Raw genomic sequence first — 18099 nt, forward strand, 5'->3', positions numbered from 1 at the left:
ACAAACACAGGACTTTCAAACAGGAGTTTTGTTTTGTAGATTAAGTGACGTTGGTGAACTGTTTTCTATACTTATGTTACGTATTTCACATAGTTTACATACTTAATTTAAGGCCAATTATGATGTTTTTCTGAAACCTAACTAAGTGGTTTTGTTGACTCGACAAATAAAGATTAATTTTAACACTTCCTGCTTCTGTTTCAAAATAAAAGCCCTGAAACGTTTTCTCTGTGTACAGAATTCCTTCATTGGTCAACACGAGGCGTTTATTCCGAAATATTTACAAGACAGTTTTGTAGAACATGCAGTGACTTGCAGGGCTTCATGAATGAATAAAGTACCGGGTTTTAATTGTGGACTATTACTATTATTTTCAAATGAGACACGCAGCAGTTCAGCGAGACAGCCGCCAGCACTGCTAACATGCCCGGTCTGTGCCGGGCGTGAGTGAGTGGCTTTGTGGCCCCCTGCTGGTCCTGCACCTTCATACAGACGTGTAATAATCACGCCTCGGCGAGGCAAAACGTGACACTGACACGCTATTCTCTGGTGGACAGGCGGGTCTATCACACGCTTTGGTGTGCTACGGGTTGAGGGATAGTAGCACAATTCAGTATCGATACACACTCATTGTCCAAGGGTTATATATTCATCTTGTGTTAGTCGATTTTGTATAGATTTCTCATGAATGTGCTGTATCAGTGGATAGGGCCAGGATGTAGTGGCTGGACTGAAATGTGGGCCAAAGCTGGAATGTCTGTATAGAACATATATCTATCTGATCTTTGCTGATACAGATCAGCATCACAAGAGAATAATTAGTCACATTGAAGATCAGGCTGGTTAGAATAATCTTTCATGGCATCTTAGCCGGAAGCTTTACTGCACTGCACTTGTAGTTCACAGTTCTTGTCTTTTTTTTTTATTGAAATAGCATACTAAGCGAAGAGATTATAACATTTGGGTTTTGGGAATATGTGAATTGATTCAGAATCAGAGAGGATGAGATTTTAGATTCTTACATGAATGTGTTTGTTCCCCAGTCTTTAAAATCACTTCATATCTTTCACACCGTCTAGCTTCCTTTTATCAGCCTCTGTCTCGTAACTTTGTCTTTCTATCAGTCTGCCCCTCTTGCTCCCTTTCGCAATTTTTAGAATTTATATTTAAATAGCTTTCAGGGATCATGCCTGTTGTTTGATCCTGATTTAATGTGATTGTGTTTGTGTTTGTATGAGAGTGGCAGCTTTCATGTCAAAGGTGATGTTGTGCCTGTTAGCCTCTGTCAAATACAACTGAGATTCCATTTGCAGTCTTTTCTTTCTGGTACACCGAGACAAAAGACATTTTGCTAAAGTTTGTCTTTTTTTCAGTTTTCTCATCTGCAGTGTGATATCGATTTAAATCACAAGGACAAGCCAGACGAGCTGTCTGCCAGCGACAATTTGACAGGCTACTCTTAAGCCGTCAAATGGATGTCTGATCGATGTTTAATTATGGTTCTCTGCTGATATGTGAAACCCTGTTAGAGCTGCAGATCAAAAAATGTTAAGTGTTGTTCCGCATGCACAAGCTACTTTTTGTTAGCGTTTGCACTCAAATTACAGGCATACATTATCTCCCAAAATAATGTTTTACAATAAGATAAATGATTTAAAACGCCTGACATGAATCAAAACCAATGTTCCAGTTGAATTAAAAGAGCTAATTGCATCAACATTCGTCAATAAATACAAGTTAAAAAACAAGCTTTTAGTAAAGTGAAGATTCCTGTTGTGTAATTAGAGGTTAACACAAATGTATTGAGTTCCCTAGCACAGTGGTTTTCAAAGTGGGGTCCGGGGATCCCCAGGGGACCTTGAGGTGGTTCCAGGGAGGCCCCACTAAAAAGGGGAAGAAATTATTTTCACTATAATTCCATCGATAAGTAACACAATGACAGAATGTACTATGAATTAGTATTTTGGGTTAGTTATCATGGGTTTCATACATTTTCTTTAATAAAACATCTGAAAGTAAAAATCCTGTTAGTTGGGGTACCCTGGGACAAACCCTTATCAAATTGGCGTGTTGTCCAATTTGTGTCAGTTTAGGTGTCCTTGACGTGAAAAGGTTTGGGAACCACTGCCCTAGCGTATTCAGAGCATACTAATTCACAAATTCAGGTATAAGATGTCAGGGTTACAGGCTGCTTTACAAACATTATCTAATTTTGATCCAACATGAAACAACATTTGAAGGAACCATGTTCAAATCCTGTGTAATGTCAGATCTGAGTGATTTCCATAGGGCATGGCTCATCTGGTGGCACATCTCGCATGCCACATCCTGTAAATGTGAGTTTAACGCTTTAACTGGAGTCTATATAATACAGTCACACACTGCCATCTTGTGGCTGCAGGCCTGAAAAACTAGTTGTTTTTTTCTGTGGAATGAAATGATGCCCTCTGATGTTCATAGATGGGTCCTGCCTCATTTTACTTAAACATAAGAGTTTATACAGTCTTTGGTTTTATCCAAAGACTGTATAAACAAGGCCACAATACAGAATGACGTGGTGTTAGACCACAGTATGATGCCCTGCCCAAGAGTGAATAGTTTCACTGGGTGGCAGTGGTTTGGTTTCATCAACAGATTTTTACAGTAACACATACTTCCTCATGTACTATAATTAGAACAGGTGATACATGCAGTGGCACTAGTGGTTGCCAATGTTTTGTTTATTATAATGCCACTGTGTCTTGGAAAAAAGTTTATTTTACATCTGGTTAATTTCAATGAAACACAGCAGCACCAACCACACTTTATAAACACCATCAATCTTTTTGTTAGTTTATACCGTAGTGTTGTTCACTATTTATTTAACTGTCTCTTTGTATTAGAAACTTTGGAAAACAGTTTCAGTTAGATTTAATTGTAAAATCTGTTATAAGTTTTACAGATTAAATCAGAGGTCTCTATATTTTCAGCATGATTTGACTGTGTGATGCCACTGAATTATGTAACACCACAGAATTAAATTAAATAGGGAAGGCTTTATCTTCAAATAACAACATTTCAGTCTAATTTGGATGGTTATCTTAAAACAACAAATAATCCCTGTCGGTATATTTTTACTATAATGATGCAGATTTGCTGAACACGATTCTCAGCACCACTGTCTTTGTCTCCCTAAGCACTTACATTTCCAGTCATGATCAATTGTAAGGCAGTGTTTTCAGAATCTGCACCAGTTCCCACTGATGTACCATAGCCGATGACCATTATAGCTAGAGATGCACCGATACCATTATCAGATATCAGGCCTTTACTGACTCAAATAGCTGGATTGGGTAACGGTGACAATGGAGCTGATCTATTCAATTCAATTTCTTTGTTTATATACTATATACATTATATACTGGAATTTAAATTCCTTTTTTGACCAATTTGTTGCTTCATTAAAAGGTTTACACTTGGATTGTAATTCCTTAATTTGGGAGATTTTTTACCAAGTTGCTGGTTTACGATAAATAATTTTAATAATAAATAACTATTCAGTGAATTTAAATCTATTTATTTATTTGTTACATTTTTATCAACAAAGTTAGGAAAGCAATGTTTAAGTCTGGCCTGATGTTGTCTTACACATAAATGAATGATCCCAGTCACTTCCACAAAGTGAGGCATGCAGCTTATTAATTAAACACCGGTATCGGATCAGTACTCGGTATCAGCTGATACACAAAGCCCAGGCTTCGCTATTGGTATTGGCACTGAAAATGTTGGATCGGTGCATCCTTAATTATAGTGCGAGAAGGAGCTGTTTCTGTATCGTCTTCTTCGGTGGTTAACCCTTGTGAGTACATTAAGGAGGAATGTCGTTGCCATTGTCACACAGGATACAGACAGCCCTGTGGCTACCACGTCTTCCGCCTCTCCCATGTCTAATCTCTGTGTGTATTGTGAAGCAGTAGGGCGAGCTGTCGTGTAGGAACGTACTAGTGAGAGAGTTTTGGCCTCTGTGACCCTACTCCTCCCTTTAAATGTTGTGTTAAGTGCGTGTGTTTACTGTCATCTGTCTGAATCGTTTCCAAATAAATGACAAGGAAGCATTCAAGTCATAACGATGATTAATAGGAAGTCCTCAGTTGAAAGTCTGGACGGTTTTCATCACTACTGTTTGAGGAAGTTATGAGAAATACGGGTTGTGTCAGCAGTTCTTTCAAAACAATTGGGAACCACTGGTTAATCTTTTAACAATGTGTTATATTTTATGAGCTTTTTAATGTTAAATCTTAATTTGAAAAGTAATTATGACTGTCGGATAAATAAATAAAAAGAGTTAATAGTACAATATTTCCCTCGGAAATGTAATGGAGTGGAAGTAAAAAGTGTCATTAATTGGAAATACTCAATCAAAGTACAAGTGCATCAAAATTGTGCTAAAGTTCTTGAGTTAACCCACCTAGTTACTTTACTTTGTTGGGTTTAACATGTTGCCCCTCACTGTCCAAAAGCAGATTTTGTCAGTTAACTTTACTCAAACAACATGAATGCAGCACTGGAACAGCATGTTGAAATTGGTAACTGGTAACCAAGATCCTGCTAAGAGAAGTATATTAATAAGACGTAATGATTTTTTGTATCAAAGAAAACATGTAGTTATTGCAAGTATTATTAATAGGTGCCTTGTTTACATCCTATAGCTATAAACAGAGTATTTGTTGTCTATGTCATTTAGGTTTTAACCCACTAAAATATCTTTATAATATTTTGCGAAAGCTTTCTATTGTGAACATGTTTTACAGTCAAAAGCTGGACACCATAGTTGGTAATTCAACCTGACTTGTCTTGCATATTGCCACACATAGAAAGACATACCTTCAAATTCAATGTATTTCTAATTACTGTATTTTTTCCTTTTTTGTTATATCTTTGTAGCTCATTTATTGTTCTGTATGTGCTGCTATTTATCACAAATCTGTCATCATAGTTATCATAAGGGCGTGAATGTCAGTGTACTGTTCTGTATTGTACTGTGCAGTGTCATCAGGCACTGTGGCCTCCTGCCAGAGCACCAGATGCCACCTCTCTCCACACACAGACACACACTGACAGTTAAGGTAGACCTGAATAACACTGAATCAAAACACCATTTTGTTCAATAAGTGGGTTTCTGATCCAGCACAAACAGCAAACACTTATTTTTGTATTTTAAATTTTAATTTGATGAATGAACACTTTGCAAAACATGGTTTATAACACACTACAATGTAGTTCTAAGCAGCTACAGGGACATCTTTACTGTATGTTATTTGTCACGGTTGTCTGTGTTCACGCCAGCTTCCTCAATTACATTATAATGTGTAATCAACCATTTATTAAATTCGTAAATATTACTCAAACCGATTAATTGATTATCTAAATAGTTTCCGATTAATTCAATAGCTGACAATTAACCGATTAATCGCTGCAGCTCTAATAAGCTGTTTATACATTTTCAAATTGCACAATAACAATCAAATCTTCAGACCTTCATTCTCTGCAAACAAAATTCATTAATCACTGCGGGAAATATTTACTATATAATACTAGGAATTCAAAGTAGATCTTAGGTAAATAGTCCAAATCCTGTTGAGCCATTTCATGGGAAAATTTACTGTTTTATACCATCATATTTTATACAATACAGCAGTTATACATTTACAGTGTAGTTTGTTTATAGCTGTGGCTGTGCAGCCAGTGTGCTTCTGTATGTTTTCCATACATACAGTGTTAATGAAGCTAATGAGGCTGTGAGTGATGGCTGAATGTATGACTCCAGTCCAGCGACTCCACTCCAGAACTTGTATGTTCCTCTTCACTCTGCTGGGCCGCGCTAAAGGGAACAGAGCTCCATACACACACATGCTACACACACACACACACACCATGGGGAGGAAGTATAGCCTGTGACGAAGAGAGTAGTCCGCAAAGAGACCACAGAGAGAGTGGAGAGTGTCAGTGTGAACAAGGGCTTAAAGAGCTCCGTGATGTGACGTATGGACCGTTGCTTTATGTTGCTGCTGTGTGTGACGTGTGGAGAAGGTGTTTGGATACCTGTTTGCTGCTTTTATTTGTGCCGTGGCTGATTGATAACCTGCTGAGTAACTTTTTAAACAGAGGCTGTAAAGTCATGTAAATGTATGACTGTATAGCCAATAAGGAATGCACTGTATTGCTATTTATGTGTGGTGAATGTGTGTGTGATGGAGCTCGTTTTGCAGTAACCGGTAGATTAATTTGACATTTGAAGTTGTGTGATAAAGTGTGTGATCTCAGTGAGTGTTTGTATGAGATGTGTGTATGCATGCCACTGTGTGGTTATCACCAAAGGTGCTGATTTGTCTGTCAAGTGTGTGTATGATACTGTGGTGTGTGACGTTTATACTGTATGCTTTGTCTGCGTGTGAAATGCTGCTCTTGTGTTGTTAACGCTCTGGGTGTGTTCTAGTCAATCTAGTTTGTGTGTTTGTGGTCACATACGTGATGGTATGCGCCGGGTAGTGTGTGCATGAGTATATGTGTGTGTTGGGGCGATGTACCGGCGTTCACCCAGTGTCAGACCAAGGGTTCATTTTGACTTCAGTGAGGAAGTCATCAGGAGACTCCATGCCACCAACCACGCCGCACCTCGCAGGTTAGGACGCACGGATAACCCACACAACCGCACACACACTTGATTCTGTCCTTGCAGTGTTTTATCTGGTGTCAGTTTTGAGGTTGTCATTTTATTTTCAGCTTCTTGCTCACCTCTGACTTCAATTGCTGAACATTTTCTTGCTTTTATTTCAAGAAACTCGTCTTCACTGAGTAGTTTAAGTATTTTTTTCTCAGTCCCTGAACTCCTCCCCTTGCTGTGTGTGTGTATCCAGTATATACAGTATGTGTGTTGTCTAACTTCCTATTTCCCATACATCAAGCAGTCCTCTCATGTGTTTCCCATCATTATAGTAATCCCCAGCTGGACTGTGGTTGTATGTACTGGCACATGTTTGGTTGAGAGAGTCTGAGGTGCAACACTGTTAGCAGAGTGATGTTTTGAATTTGTTGCATGCTGGGTTATTGCGGTTAAGAGAGTCAAGCAGTTTGCCATACAAATAAGTCTGGAAGTGTCCAGATGGATTTGTTTATTATCGTGTCTTTTTTTAGCCACAGTGTGACACAGTCTGGACCCGTGAGACACAACCAGACGAGCCGGAGGAAATATCTTGACATTGACATTGAAGGATCTCCAATCGTTTCTGCTTTTAGCAGCCCTGGTAAATTTGACTTTGTTGCCCAGCAGGATTTCTTGTCTGACCACATTAGTTTATGTTTTGAACACCGGTGTCTAACTCTTTCCACATAGTAATGACTAGGAATGCCTACCAGAGCCAAAACATTTACCGAAATCAGTGGTTCCCAACCTGGGGGTCGGGGATGTAAGATGATTAACAAGCTAAGAAAGACGAAAGAACATTTCTGCTACACAACTTGGTGTTTATTCTTTTTGCATTTCCACAGTACCACAGTGCTTCTTTAAATATATTTTTGGTGTTATCGTCCTTAAAGCAGCATACAGCACCATCATTGGAGGGTAGATATCAAAGAAGGGAATAAGTTGGAAAAGTGGGACAGTTTTGGTAGACAAGACACAGATTTATTAGATTTAAACTAACGATGTAAAGAGCCTGGTCTGGATGCCACGCACTAGTTTTATTAAAAGGTTCACGATTAAACTAAAAGAATCAGGAAAGTAGGAGGAATTATACAGTATATGAAACTCTAGGAAAAACTACTGCATAGGAGTTAACTTTGATAAATTATCAATATTGCTTTCTAAAATGTATATGGAATATCCCATTATAGGCATTACAAGTTAATTTACATAGCACATTTCAGCAACAAGGCAATTCAAAGTGCTTTACATAAAACATAAAACACTAAAAGCATTGAGAAATACATTAGATAAATTAAGATGAAAATAAAATAAAGGACATAGAATACACAGAATGCAGAACATAAGATGGAAAATAAAACCCACTTAATAATATTAATAATAATATATACTTTTCTACAGGGCAATCACTTATTTTCTTTGAAAGCAAAAATGCAATGTTTTAAAAAAATGTGTAATATATTTTTCCGACATAAATAACCCCGAATTCATAGAGTTTAGTGCCTTGATTTAAAGGGCCAATGTGTAACATTTCGGGGGCTCTATTAGCAGAAAGGGAATAATATATCATAACTATGTTTTCATTAGTGTATAATCACCTGAAACTAAGAATCTTTGTGTTTTGTTAGCTTAGAATGAGTCCTTCATATCTACATAGGGAGCGGGTCCTCTTCACTGAGTCCGCCATGGTGCTCAGCCATGTTTGTACAGTAGCCCAGAACGGACAAACACTGACTCTAGAGAGAGACTTTCACGTTCTTATGTTACCTGAAGGCCATTGTAGTTCTCCAACATGCTTGTGAAACTGCAGTAATGTGAGCTGCAAGAGTCAAAGCCGTGGTACCACCAGCCCTCGTTTGACTTCCGTTGCTCCTAAAGTAGTGTTATTATGGTGAGGACGGCCTCTGAGTGAGGCGAACAGCGTTCCCACGGTTTTCACGTTACGGCAGTCTTGGAAAGTGAAGAGTGCAACCACACCACTAGATGCCACTAAATCCTACACACTGGCCTTTTAAACCCTTTATTGTAAACTAACTCCTGACCTCATTAAGGACATTTATGCTCCAGGCTGAGAATCAACCTCCAGCTGTTTGTTTTACTCTTGGTGTGTTGTTTGTCTTATCTCACCTTCTTAAGCTGGGCAAACACTGTACGATTTCAGAAATGATGTTGTGTAACTCCTACACCTACTAGACGAGTAGATTGTTTGCGATGTAAAGCCAAAGCTCATGATTTATGTGCTCACACTGTACGGTCCGATTGTCAGCCAAGACCTGAGTGCTCACACTGTACGTGTTAAAATAGAAGAGAAAAAAAAAACACAGCTTGTTGGCTCCTGCGGGCCGTTCTCTCTATTGACAGTTGTCAATAAAGATAAGTTTCAAAGCTCTGAGGCAGGTAAAGTTTGTTTTGTTAGCAGAGGTCACAATGCCAACAAGGCAGAAATGTGCTGACTTGATCATCTGTGCCATTGATGTCTGCGGAAATGTCTAAAAACAAAAAAAAGCGCCGGCGTATATAGACTTGCAGGTGGCTAGGAAGACGTGGACAGTATGTCTTGTCCATTTTGCAGAGAGAATTGGAGGTAGGTTAGCTACGTTGTACTGTATCTACTGTACATTTTTATCTTGATAGCTAAGCTCTGATTAGTGTAAAAAAGTATAAAAACAGGAACTGACGTTGAGTAATCGGCTCGTGGCTCTGCTTCAATTGTGCGAGAGCCTGTGGACGGCTGACCAAAATTTCTAACATGTCAGCAATTCATCTGATTGTCCGTTGGCCGGTCGGGAGCAGTTAATCGGTCCGCGGTCCTCCATGTACACTGCACGGCAAACACCGCCCGACAAAGTTGAAATTTGGTCCGACTCAAAATTCCGGCCAGAAATGGGCTAAGATTGTACAGTGTATGCCCAGCTTTAGTCTGACAGTTCATTTTCATATTTGACCAGTTGTAATAAGACACTCAGTACATCTATAAACATTGTGACACAGCGGAATCCCTTCCAAGGTAATAGAGGTAAAATAGTATTTGTTATACATTTGTTTAGTGACATTTCTAAATTAATAATTTGTTTTGATAAAACTCACAAAACCTTAGTTGAGAATGAAAATAAGCAGCAAAACAAGCTTTAAATAACCAATGCTGATGTTGAGAGCAGACTCTTTTTTTATGTTTGACTCAAGGAAGAGCAGTGTGAAAAACTAGACTGGGTCTCACCCCAGGAGGACTGTGGGTATTCTGGCTGCTGGCTTGGACTGTTGCGAGGTTTAGGGGACATTATCACAATGAAATAGAGACACTACAGCAGTTTATTAAAATACCCAACAACATAAAGTTTACGGGGACATTTCGAGAAATTGGTGTCACGTGATCTGTACTACTAATACTTAACTCAACATGCATAAAAGATATGCTAAATGTTTTATTCCTTTCATCTTTTAAAATATAATAAAAGAAGTGTGGAGACATTGAGCCTTGGAGACTTCCACCTCTGGTTGGGTGGCCTCCACCACTGTGACTGAGGGTTTCCTGTGGAAAGTACTGTACTGTACTGAAAAAAGCAGAAGTACACAGATGGTGTACTTTACTGTGCTGCATGTTTGAATCATTAGACAGGTAAACAATGCCCACGTGAGCACCAGGAGGTAATTAACTCAATTACCGCTCCTCTGTGTGCATTGTTAGATGCATGTGCTTTTGTTTGGACATTGCATACAAGATATTTACACACACACATAGCTGCCCTTTCATGGTATGTGGGTGTGCATGAATTATAGCTATATGTGCCAGGGAGCCACATATCCAGCTAGGACCGGAGATGGGCTTAACCAAATATTTTGACAGTGACCTGGATTCCTATGGCACAATAACAACAACCCCTTTTATCTGCACAGAGGGTTTTCCTGGGTGAAAATCAGACGTCACTCACAGCTCTTCATGCTGCTTTCTGAGTAGTACACTACAATAAGGAGTCTTTTAAGGCAACGGAGAGGATCAGTGTTTCCTTACATGATTATAATTGGTCACAACGCAAACAATGTGGCTTGAATAGAGTTTTTTTGAGTCACGGCTGTTGGCAAAATAACCCTAAACTGCCTCAAAATATTATCCATATCTGTTCAATTAAACAGAACTGACCCTGAGGCGGCTCTTCACCTTAGTTTTCTACTTCGTTACATGTTGAATAGCTGTAAAAAATTATTTTTTTTCACTTCGGTGACCCATTTTCCTTTCCAGCGTGGGGCTTTGAATAACAGTGTTCTGTGCTTGCTTGCCCATGGGCGGGGTACAGCGCTGTGTTGTAGAGTTTGTGGTTCAGCAGTATTTCATTTGCTGTGCACTTTACTTACAGTGTGATATGTTGTTATGGAGATGGATACACAGAAAAATGTGGCGAGGACTCGTCAAACTCTGCTGTGGTTTATGTGGTCGGGGGCTTTTGATTTCTGAGTGATCCCCTGGTTGAAGCGAAGTTGAAATGAGCCACCGTGCTGTGAAGTGGGTTTGATCGTGATTATTACAATTAAGATAATGACAAGGAAGATAACAAGTGATAGTAGCGATGGCTGGGAGGATCACAAAGATCAAGAAGATTGTGACTCTGGGGCTGGTGATGATGATGATGATGATGATAATGATGGTTGAGGGCCGGATGGTATGGGTTAAGATAATGTGATCTACAGTGATGGAAGAAGTATTCAGATCCTTGATTGAAGTAAAAGTACCATTAATGTAAAAACACTCTATAATAAGTAGAAGTTTTTCAATGAAACAAAGTATCGAAGTATTAGCAGCAAAATGTATTTAAAATATCAAAAGCAAAATGATTTGATCAGTAAAAAATAGCCCGTCATCACAGTGATAATGCATTAATGGGTAAGGAGTGTTTGTAGTAGCTAGTTGAGGCTCCACACACACACCTCCCTCACCTGTTGTTAGATCAGGAGGAGGACGAGGGAAGAGGGGAAAGGGAAACTGTGCCGATTTTCAGTCAGCTCTGTGGTGCTGCAGTGCAGGAAGTACATGACGCAGATGAACGACGTCCGAAGCCTCCCGCTCACCCACTAGCAAAAGTCCGCTGGTCGTCTCAAGTCGTCTTCTGGTGGACGTTCACTGCACGTACTGCCGCGCTGCAATGACAAAGAGCCGTTAACAGAACTGTTAACAGGAAGAGAAAAGATCTGATTTTGGTGTAAAAATACTTCTTCTTTTTTTTTTTTTTTACATATATTTGGCATATAACAAGAGATACATATATATGTACATTTAACACAGGGGCACAGGATTAAAACCGAGAGTTTTTTGATTTCATGAGGACTTTAACTACAGCACATGAGTAAATGTACTTTAGTTACTTTCCACCACTGGTTATCTCTCAGGATCTCAGCGAAATCCATCTTCCTAAAATAATTAGCTTTACTGAATAGAAAGTTATAACTTTAATGGATTTGTAGTTCCAGCAGCACACAGAGTTCAATGAAAGCAACAGAGAGACGTCGGGGACTGTGACCGCGAGTAGCCTGACTCTGTACCGAGAGAGGGAATGACGTGGAAAAGAGATGCCACACTGCAATTTGCCAGTTCAGGAATGTTTTTTTTAAAAAGCACCGTCCTGCTAAGTTTCCATGACTTTTTCCAGTTTTCACTCATATGCTCTTTGTCTTCCTCTCAGCTTAAAGTACATTTCAGTTCAACTCTTTTTTCGGTCACCCTCTACGTGATCTCTCACTTCACACACAAACACTGAGCCGTCACCACCACCATCATCATCACAGTCGTCATCTCATATTTCGGCCAGTTCTACTTTGTGTTTCCTGAAATCGTAGGACATGCGGCTTTGTATTTAAATTATTTCTAAATGAGAGCATCTGCTAGATGACTTTGTACCTAAATGTGCATGTATAATGACTTGGCTCAAATCCTGATTACGTTAGTGGCCTGATTTCTATTAATAAGTGCTGCATCTAGGCCCGAGGACATATTTGATTCTCAGCGTGGTTTTAACTTGATGTAATGCCTGTTTTTATAAATTAAAGGGTAGGACCATAATTCTGGTGGTTCATGTTTTCATTAGTGTGGTTTGCAGGGCAGGAGAATAGACTTGTCATGTAAGAATACAAGCTTCATCAAGATTGTCACAGTCGTCAAAATTTAACAATAAGTCTTGTCAATTTGGGGAAGTGGGAAACAATGCAACATAGGCTGGAGTGTTGTTAGAGTTGAAAAATGTAATTACACATCAGAGCTACAGAGATACCACACGGGAGCCGCAAGAGCTGTGATTGGTGAGCTTGGGCTTCTTGTGTTTTCCCCTACAATTCTCTGATGACGGTAGAGATTGTCAATATTGAAGACAACGTCAAGGAAGTAATCTGCAGCTTTTCAATACCACAAAGGCATCTTCACTGCAATCTTTGTGCTCACTGTGAATGAATGAATGTAAACATAGTGACTGGAATATGGTAATTAGAGGAGGATAAGACCTGAGGCCTGTACTACGAAGCAGGATTTGCGGTTAGCGAGGTAACTTCATGGTTAACCCTTTAGGGTTTTCCGTCCTAAGAAGGTGGATCACTTCTAATCTGGGTAGATCACCATGGTAACTTATGATGAACAGCTAACCTGCTCCGGAGCAGGTTATGTTCCAGATAAGAGATCAGCTTGTATAAAAGCCCTGCCTACTGACCAATCACAGCTCGTTGCAGGGATTGTATGATAATATCACACAAATATGAAGAAGTCAAAGTCATAATCCAGGCTAAAACAACACAGTTTAAACTGACAGGAATGCAGGAAGAACAGCTGGCTGTATGCTGTGGGTGCTTACTGCTCTGAATTATGTTTTTATATTCATTATTTTACTGGCTCTCAAGTCCGTTTCACACCGTTGGAGATGGGGACGTAGCTGAAAGAAGGCTGAAATAGTCATACACACCACAACTTTGTCAAAGTCCTTAATGAAGTGTGGTCTATTCATCCATTACACTTCTGAAAGTTATTTATAATATCACTGCCCCATCTAGACGACTATATCTGACTTTTGAGTATTCCGTTAAATTGCTAAATCTGTTAATTTACACATTCACTCACACATTTTTTTTCTTTTGCCAGCTGTCCTTCCTGCATTTGGCAGCTTCAAATGTGTTACTATTAGTCTAAATTATGTGTTCAACTTCTTTGCATTTGTGTAATATTATAGTCTTCTCTTGGTTTGCAAAATGTGCCGCTCTGCTGACAGTAGACTTGTCCATGTTTGTGTATAGTCATACGCTGTAAACGCCGTCCCTTTTATGTGAACGCGCTCATAGCCAGATGGAGAAACCCTGGGTTGATTTACCGAGTTGATAATCACTGTTGTAGGATCACTTAGCAGGATCGCGGTTGTTGGGGTTAGTTAAGCCAGATAACGAGAAGATACCCTGGGTATGTTGAACACGCTTCGTAGTACAGGCCTCTGATCATGCACATAACATCTGGCTAGTGTTTTGGTGGTGCTATCAGTGCTGAACTTTACATCAAAACCTACAGTAGGTATCTATGACAGGACTCCCATCAACCTCCTGCATCATTCATAAATTAGCATTTAGGGATCATATCCATATATTCTATACATGTTTTTACAGGGCAGCAACTAACGATTATTTTCATCATTGTTTAATCTGTTGATTATTTTCTTGATTAATGGATTAGTTGTTTGGTCTATAAAATGTCATGAAATGGTAAAAAAAAAAAAAGAAAAAGTCAATCAGTGTTTACCAATTAAAGGACCAGTGTGTAACATTTAGGGGGATCTATTGGAAGGAACGGATTATAATATTAAAAAGTATGTTTTCATTAGTGTATAATCACCTTCAATCGTTGTGTTTTGGTTACCTTAGAATGAGCCCTTCATATCTACATAGAGAGCGGGTCCTCTTCACGGAGTCGGTCATGTTGCACCGACATGTTTCATCAGTAGCCTAAACCAAACTCTGTTAACTTTTCGATAACGTTACTCGCTCCCGTTGCCGCCGCTCTCTCTCTCTCTTGCTTCACCACTCACTTGCCACGTACACACACACACACACTCTACGCACTGGCCCTGCACCAAATGGCTCTAGAGAGGGTCATTCGCGTTTTGGCATTGGCCACCGTAGCTCTCCAACACGCTTGGCACATGAGTGTTGCAATCTCCTCACTTCACCGCTAGATACCGCCAGATCCTACACACTGGACCATAAAGTAATAATTATCAAATCGATAATCAAAATAGTTGGCGATTAATTTAATAGTTGACAACTAATCGATTAATCGTTGCAGCTCTAATTTTTTAAAATTATTTTTCAATGAACATCTAGAGTTAAGGCAAGTTGTGCAATTGGAAGTAGTACAGATTTCCGTAATGAAAAAAAAACGAAATAAAAGCACATGTCTTGTGTTGATTATTTCATACTGATGTAATCAATTTGTATGATGTGGCAATAGAGTTTTTGTATTGACGCAATATTTGCATCATTTGAAATGAATCAGGAGTTGCTCAGCTTTAAACTTTCCCATTCTGGGTAAAGGTAACCACACTGATGTGTTAGACTAGATGTGGGAGTAGATCAGTGTGTGAGATACATGACATTTAACATTTAGATGTTTTGATGTCCTTGGTTGTTAAAGTTGTACCCTTTGCTCTAGTAGAGTCTTGTAAGTTCATGTGTTGGGAAATGTCTGCTTCAGCATGTGCATGTTTAGACTAGCTCGGGTTATTAACCTATTTTTAGATGCTTCTTCTGCAGATTCATGTAGGGAAATGTTACTGCGTTCATTTGGAGCATTAAATTTCAGCTGCTATTTTTGCTCGTTCTGATGGGACCGCTCAATCAGCTCATCATCCTTCTGGGGGCATTTCAGAGCTCTGGCACATCTCACCGGACCAGCTGGTTAGACAGAAAGGTCTTTTTAGGATACACTGCTTGTCCAGGGTATCGTTCTCCCTTTCTCCTTCAGCCCCGTTTGTCTCCAATACATTATGACAAGAAGTTCCACTAATAATGTAGTTGAACAGATGTTTTTTATCTATGATATTTAAGCCACAAGATTGTTAACATTAGTAAAATTGCTCATGTAATAACAACATTCCCATTCAAGAAATAGTATTTAAACCAAGGCTAACCCCAGGACAAACAGGAGGTGTTACCATGGAGCTTCTGTTTGCAAAACCCAACAGACTAATAGTGACTGGTTTCCCCTCATCATTACACACAGGAAGGAAGAAATGAATTCAAAGTATAAGAATGGTCTCTCTCTCCCTGTCCGTGACACTCTGCAGCTTCCTCTTTACGAGCACAAATGTCTGTGTCCTCTTAGCGAACTGTGGAGTTGGAGTCTCCTTTTTTTGTATTTTGTCTTACTCACTTACTCACTTACTCAAAAAGGTAGACCTATTTATGATGCAGGATAATTCAACATCCATCCATCCATCTATCCATCCATTATCTGTAACCGCTTATGCTATTCAGGGTCACGGGGGGGTTGAAGCTGATCCCAGCTGACATTGGACGAAGGCGGGTTACATCCTGGACAGGTCGCCAGGCTATCACAGGGCTGACACATAGAGACAGACAACCATTCACGCTCACATTCACACCTACTTGCAATTTAGAGTCAACAATTAACCTAACATGTCTTTGGACTGTGAGAGGAACCCGGAGAAACCCCCCCCCTAAACCTGAATAGGATAAGCAGTTACAGATAATGGATGGATGACATGATCTGATTTGTTCTTCAGTGATAAACTGCTTTGTTGAGGAATAAAGAGTTTTTGTCATGTTTTTATAAAAATCATCTTAAATTTTGTAAAGATTGCCGATACAATATTACAGTCCAGTAATATTCTGCATTTTTCTTTTGTGGTGTCTTTAAAGCAGCTTTAATCTTTTTTTTTTTTTTTAAATAACAACGCAGCAAATGACAATGTGAAAACAATGTGACAATGTGAAAGGGGTCTCTCGTGGTCAGTGAACCTACAGTGAATTGTCACCTGAATCTGCAGCTCCCCTTGGCTTTACGGAGCTTTACTTCAAGTTTCAGCTCATTGATAAGCTGTCCAGCCCAAAACTTTACTGCTCGTAAAGACTTTGACTATAATCATTTTTTGTTATTGTGGTTAGATAAATGTAATTTGTGGTGCTGTTAGATTGCTGCTAGACTGCCCCGTTAATATAGGTGTCTTCCTTTGTGTGAGGCGAGCTGTTTTTTGACTGCAGTGAGAATGTTGTTTTTGAAAGGCTAAACGCCAACAAATATGCTTTGAAGCAGAATATTTCGTTAGATAAAAATGTGGTGTGAGTTCTGGAAATGATTACATCGATCTTTTTTCAGTTAGTTTTGACTTTTGGACTGAGGACTGAGACGATTACAGGGACAAGGACTGAGCCGCTCGCTGTGTGTGGCAGAGACAGAATGTGGAAGATGTAATCTATTGCACGCAATGTTTCTGTAAGTTATTAATAATAATAATTTGAAGGTCAACGTTATGAATGAACCTCTAACTATTTGGTACACCCCTTTAGTAAACTAAATTTTTAGACTGTTGGTCAGACAAAACAATATTTGAAGACATCACCTTGGGCTGAATGAAATCCTACTGGACATTTTACTAGACAAAACTCAGTCCGCAGGTGAATGAATGGGCAGGTGAAAATAATCATTAGTTGCAGCCCTAAGATTGTCATATTTCTTATCAGATTATGCCCAATGCCCCAGAATCCATCTCAGCAAAACTGAATCACACAGGGTGTAAAATAGAACAGTAACATCAGTCTCTCCCCACACACACACTCTCACATGAATCAACACACAGGATACTGAGTTGTCCCACTCTACCAGTAAATGAAACTGAAGGTACTAGCCAGTGACCTGAAACAGCACCATTGTCTCAGAACTAGGATGTGGAGTCATTTCCCAGAAAGAAAACATGAGTTATTTGACACAAACCTTCCCACTCACCTTTGCTATCTTCCCCTTTTGGTACTCTTGGCTGCTTTACCACAGTAGCTGCTGCCTCGTCCTGAATTCCATCGACTTTTAAATGAAGATTATTCATAAGAAAAGATAGTTTATGCAGGAAAAGTCAAGTTAGTCATGTCAATTTCATTTATATAGCCCAATATCTCAATCACAAATTTGCCTCAGGGGGCTTTACAATCAATACAACACCCTCTGTCCTTTATGAGGCTCGCAACAGATGAGGAAAACCTTAACCAGAAAACCCTTTAACAGGGAAAAAATGGAAAAAACCTCAGGAAGAGCAACTGAGGAGAGATCCCTCTCCCAGGACGGACTGACGCACAAGAATGTCAAAACAGCCCCTAATGTTTGTGTTATCAAATTTAGATTTACAGATCCAAAGTATAGTTTATGTCTCTGGTGATCAGTGATGTTGGAT

At 39.3% G+C, this 18099-nt stretch overlaps 1 protein-coding gene across 5 annotated transcripts in view; it reads left to right on the forward strand.

Moving 5' to 3' along the window:
- Nucleotides 1-18099, forward strand: part of pde4ba (phosphodiesterase 4B, cAMP-specific a) — a 205618-nt gene that overhangs the window by 109710 nt on the left and 77809 nt on the right. Inside the window, exon 1 of one of the 5 annotated variants that reach the window (XM_074634891.1) lies at nucleotides 5908-6661. The exons of the other annotated variants lie outside the window; for them this stretch is intronic. Coding sequence (XP_074490992.1) covers nucleotides 6561-6661 — 101 coding nt within the window. The 5' untranslated portion in view covers nucleotides 5908-6560. Of the gene's footprint in view, nucleotides 1-5907; nucleotides 6662-18099 lie in introns of those variants that run through there. 5 annotated transcript variants of the gene reach the window in all.

This window comes from Sebastes fasciatus, chromosome 5 (assembly GCF_043250625.1).
Source record: "Sebastes fasciatus isolate fSebFas1 chromosome 5, fSebFas1.pri, whole genome shotgun sequence".
In the NCBI taxonomy this organism is placed as follows: Eukaryota; Metazoa; Chordata; class Actinopteri; order Perciformes; family Sebastidae; genus Sebastes; species Sebastes fasciatus.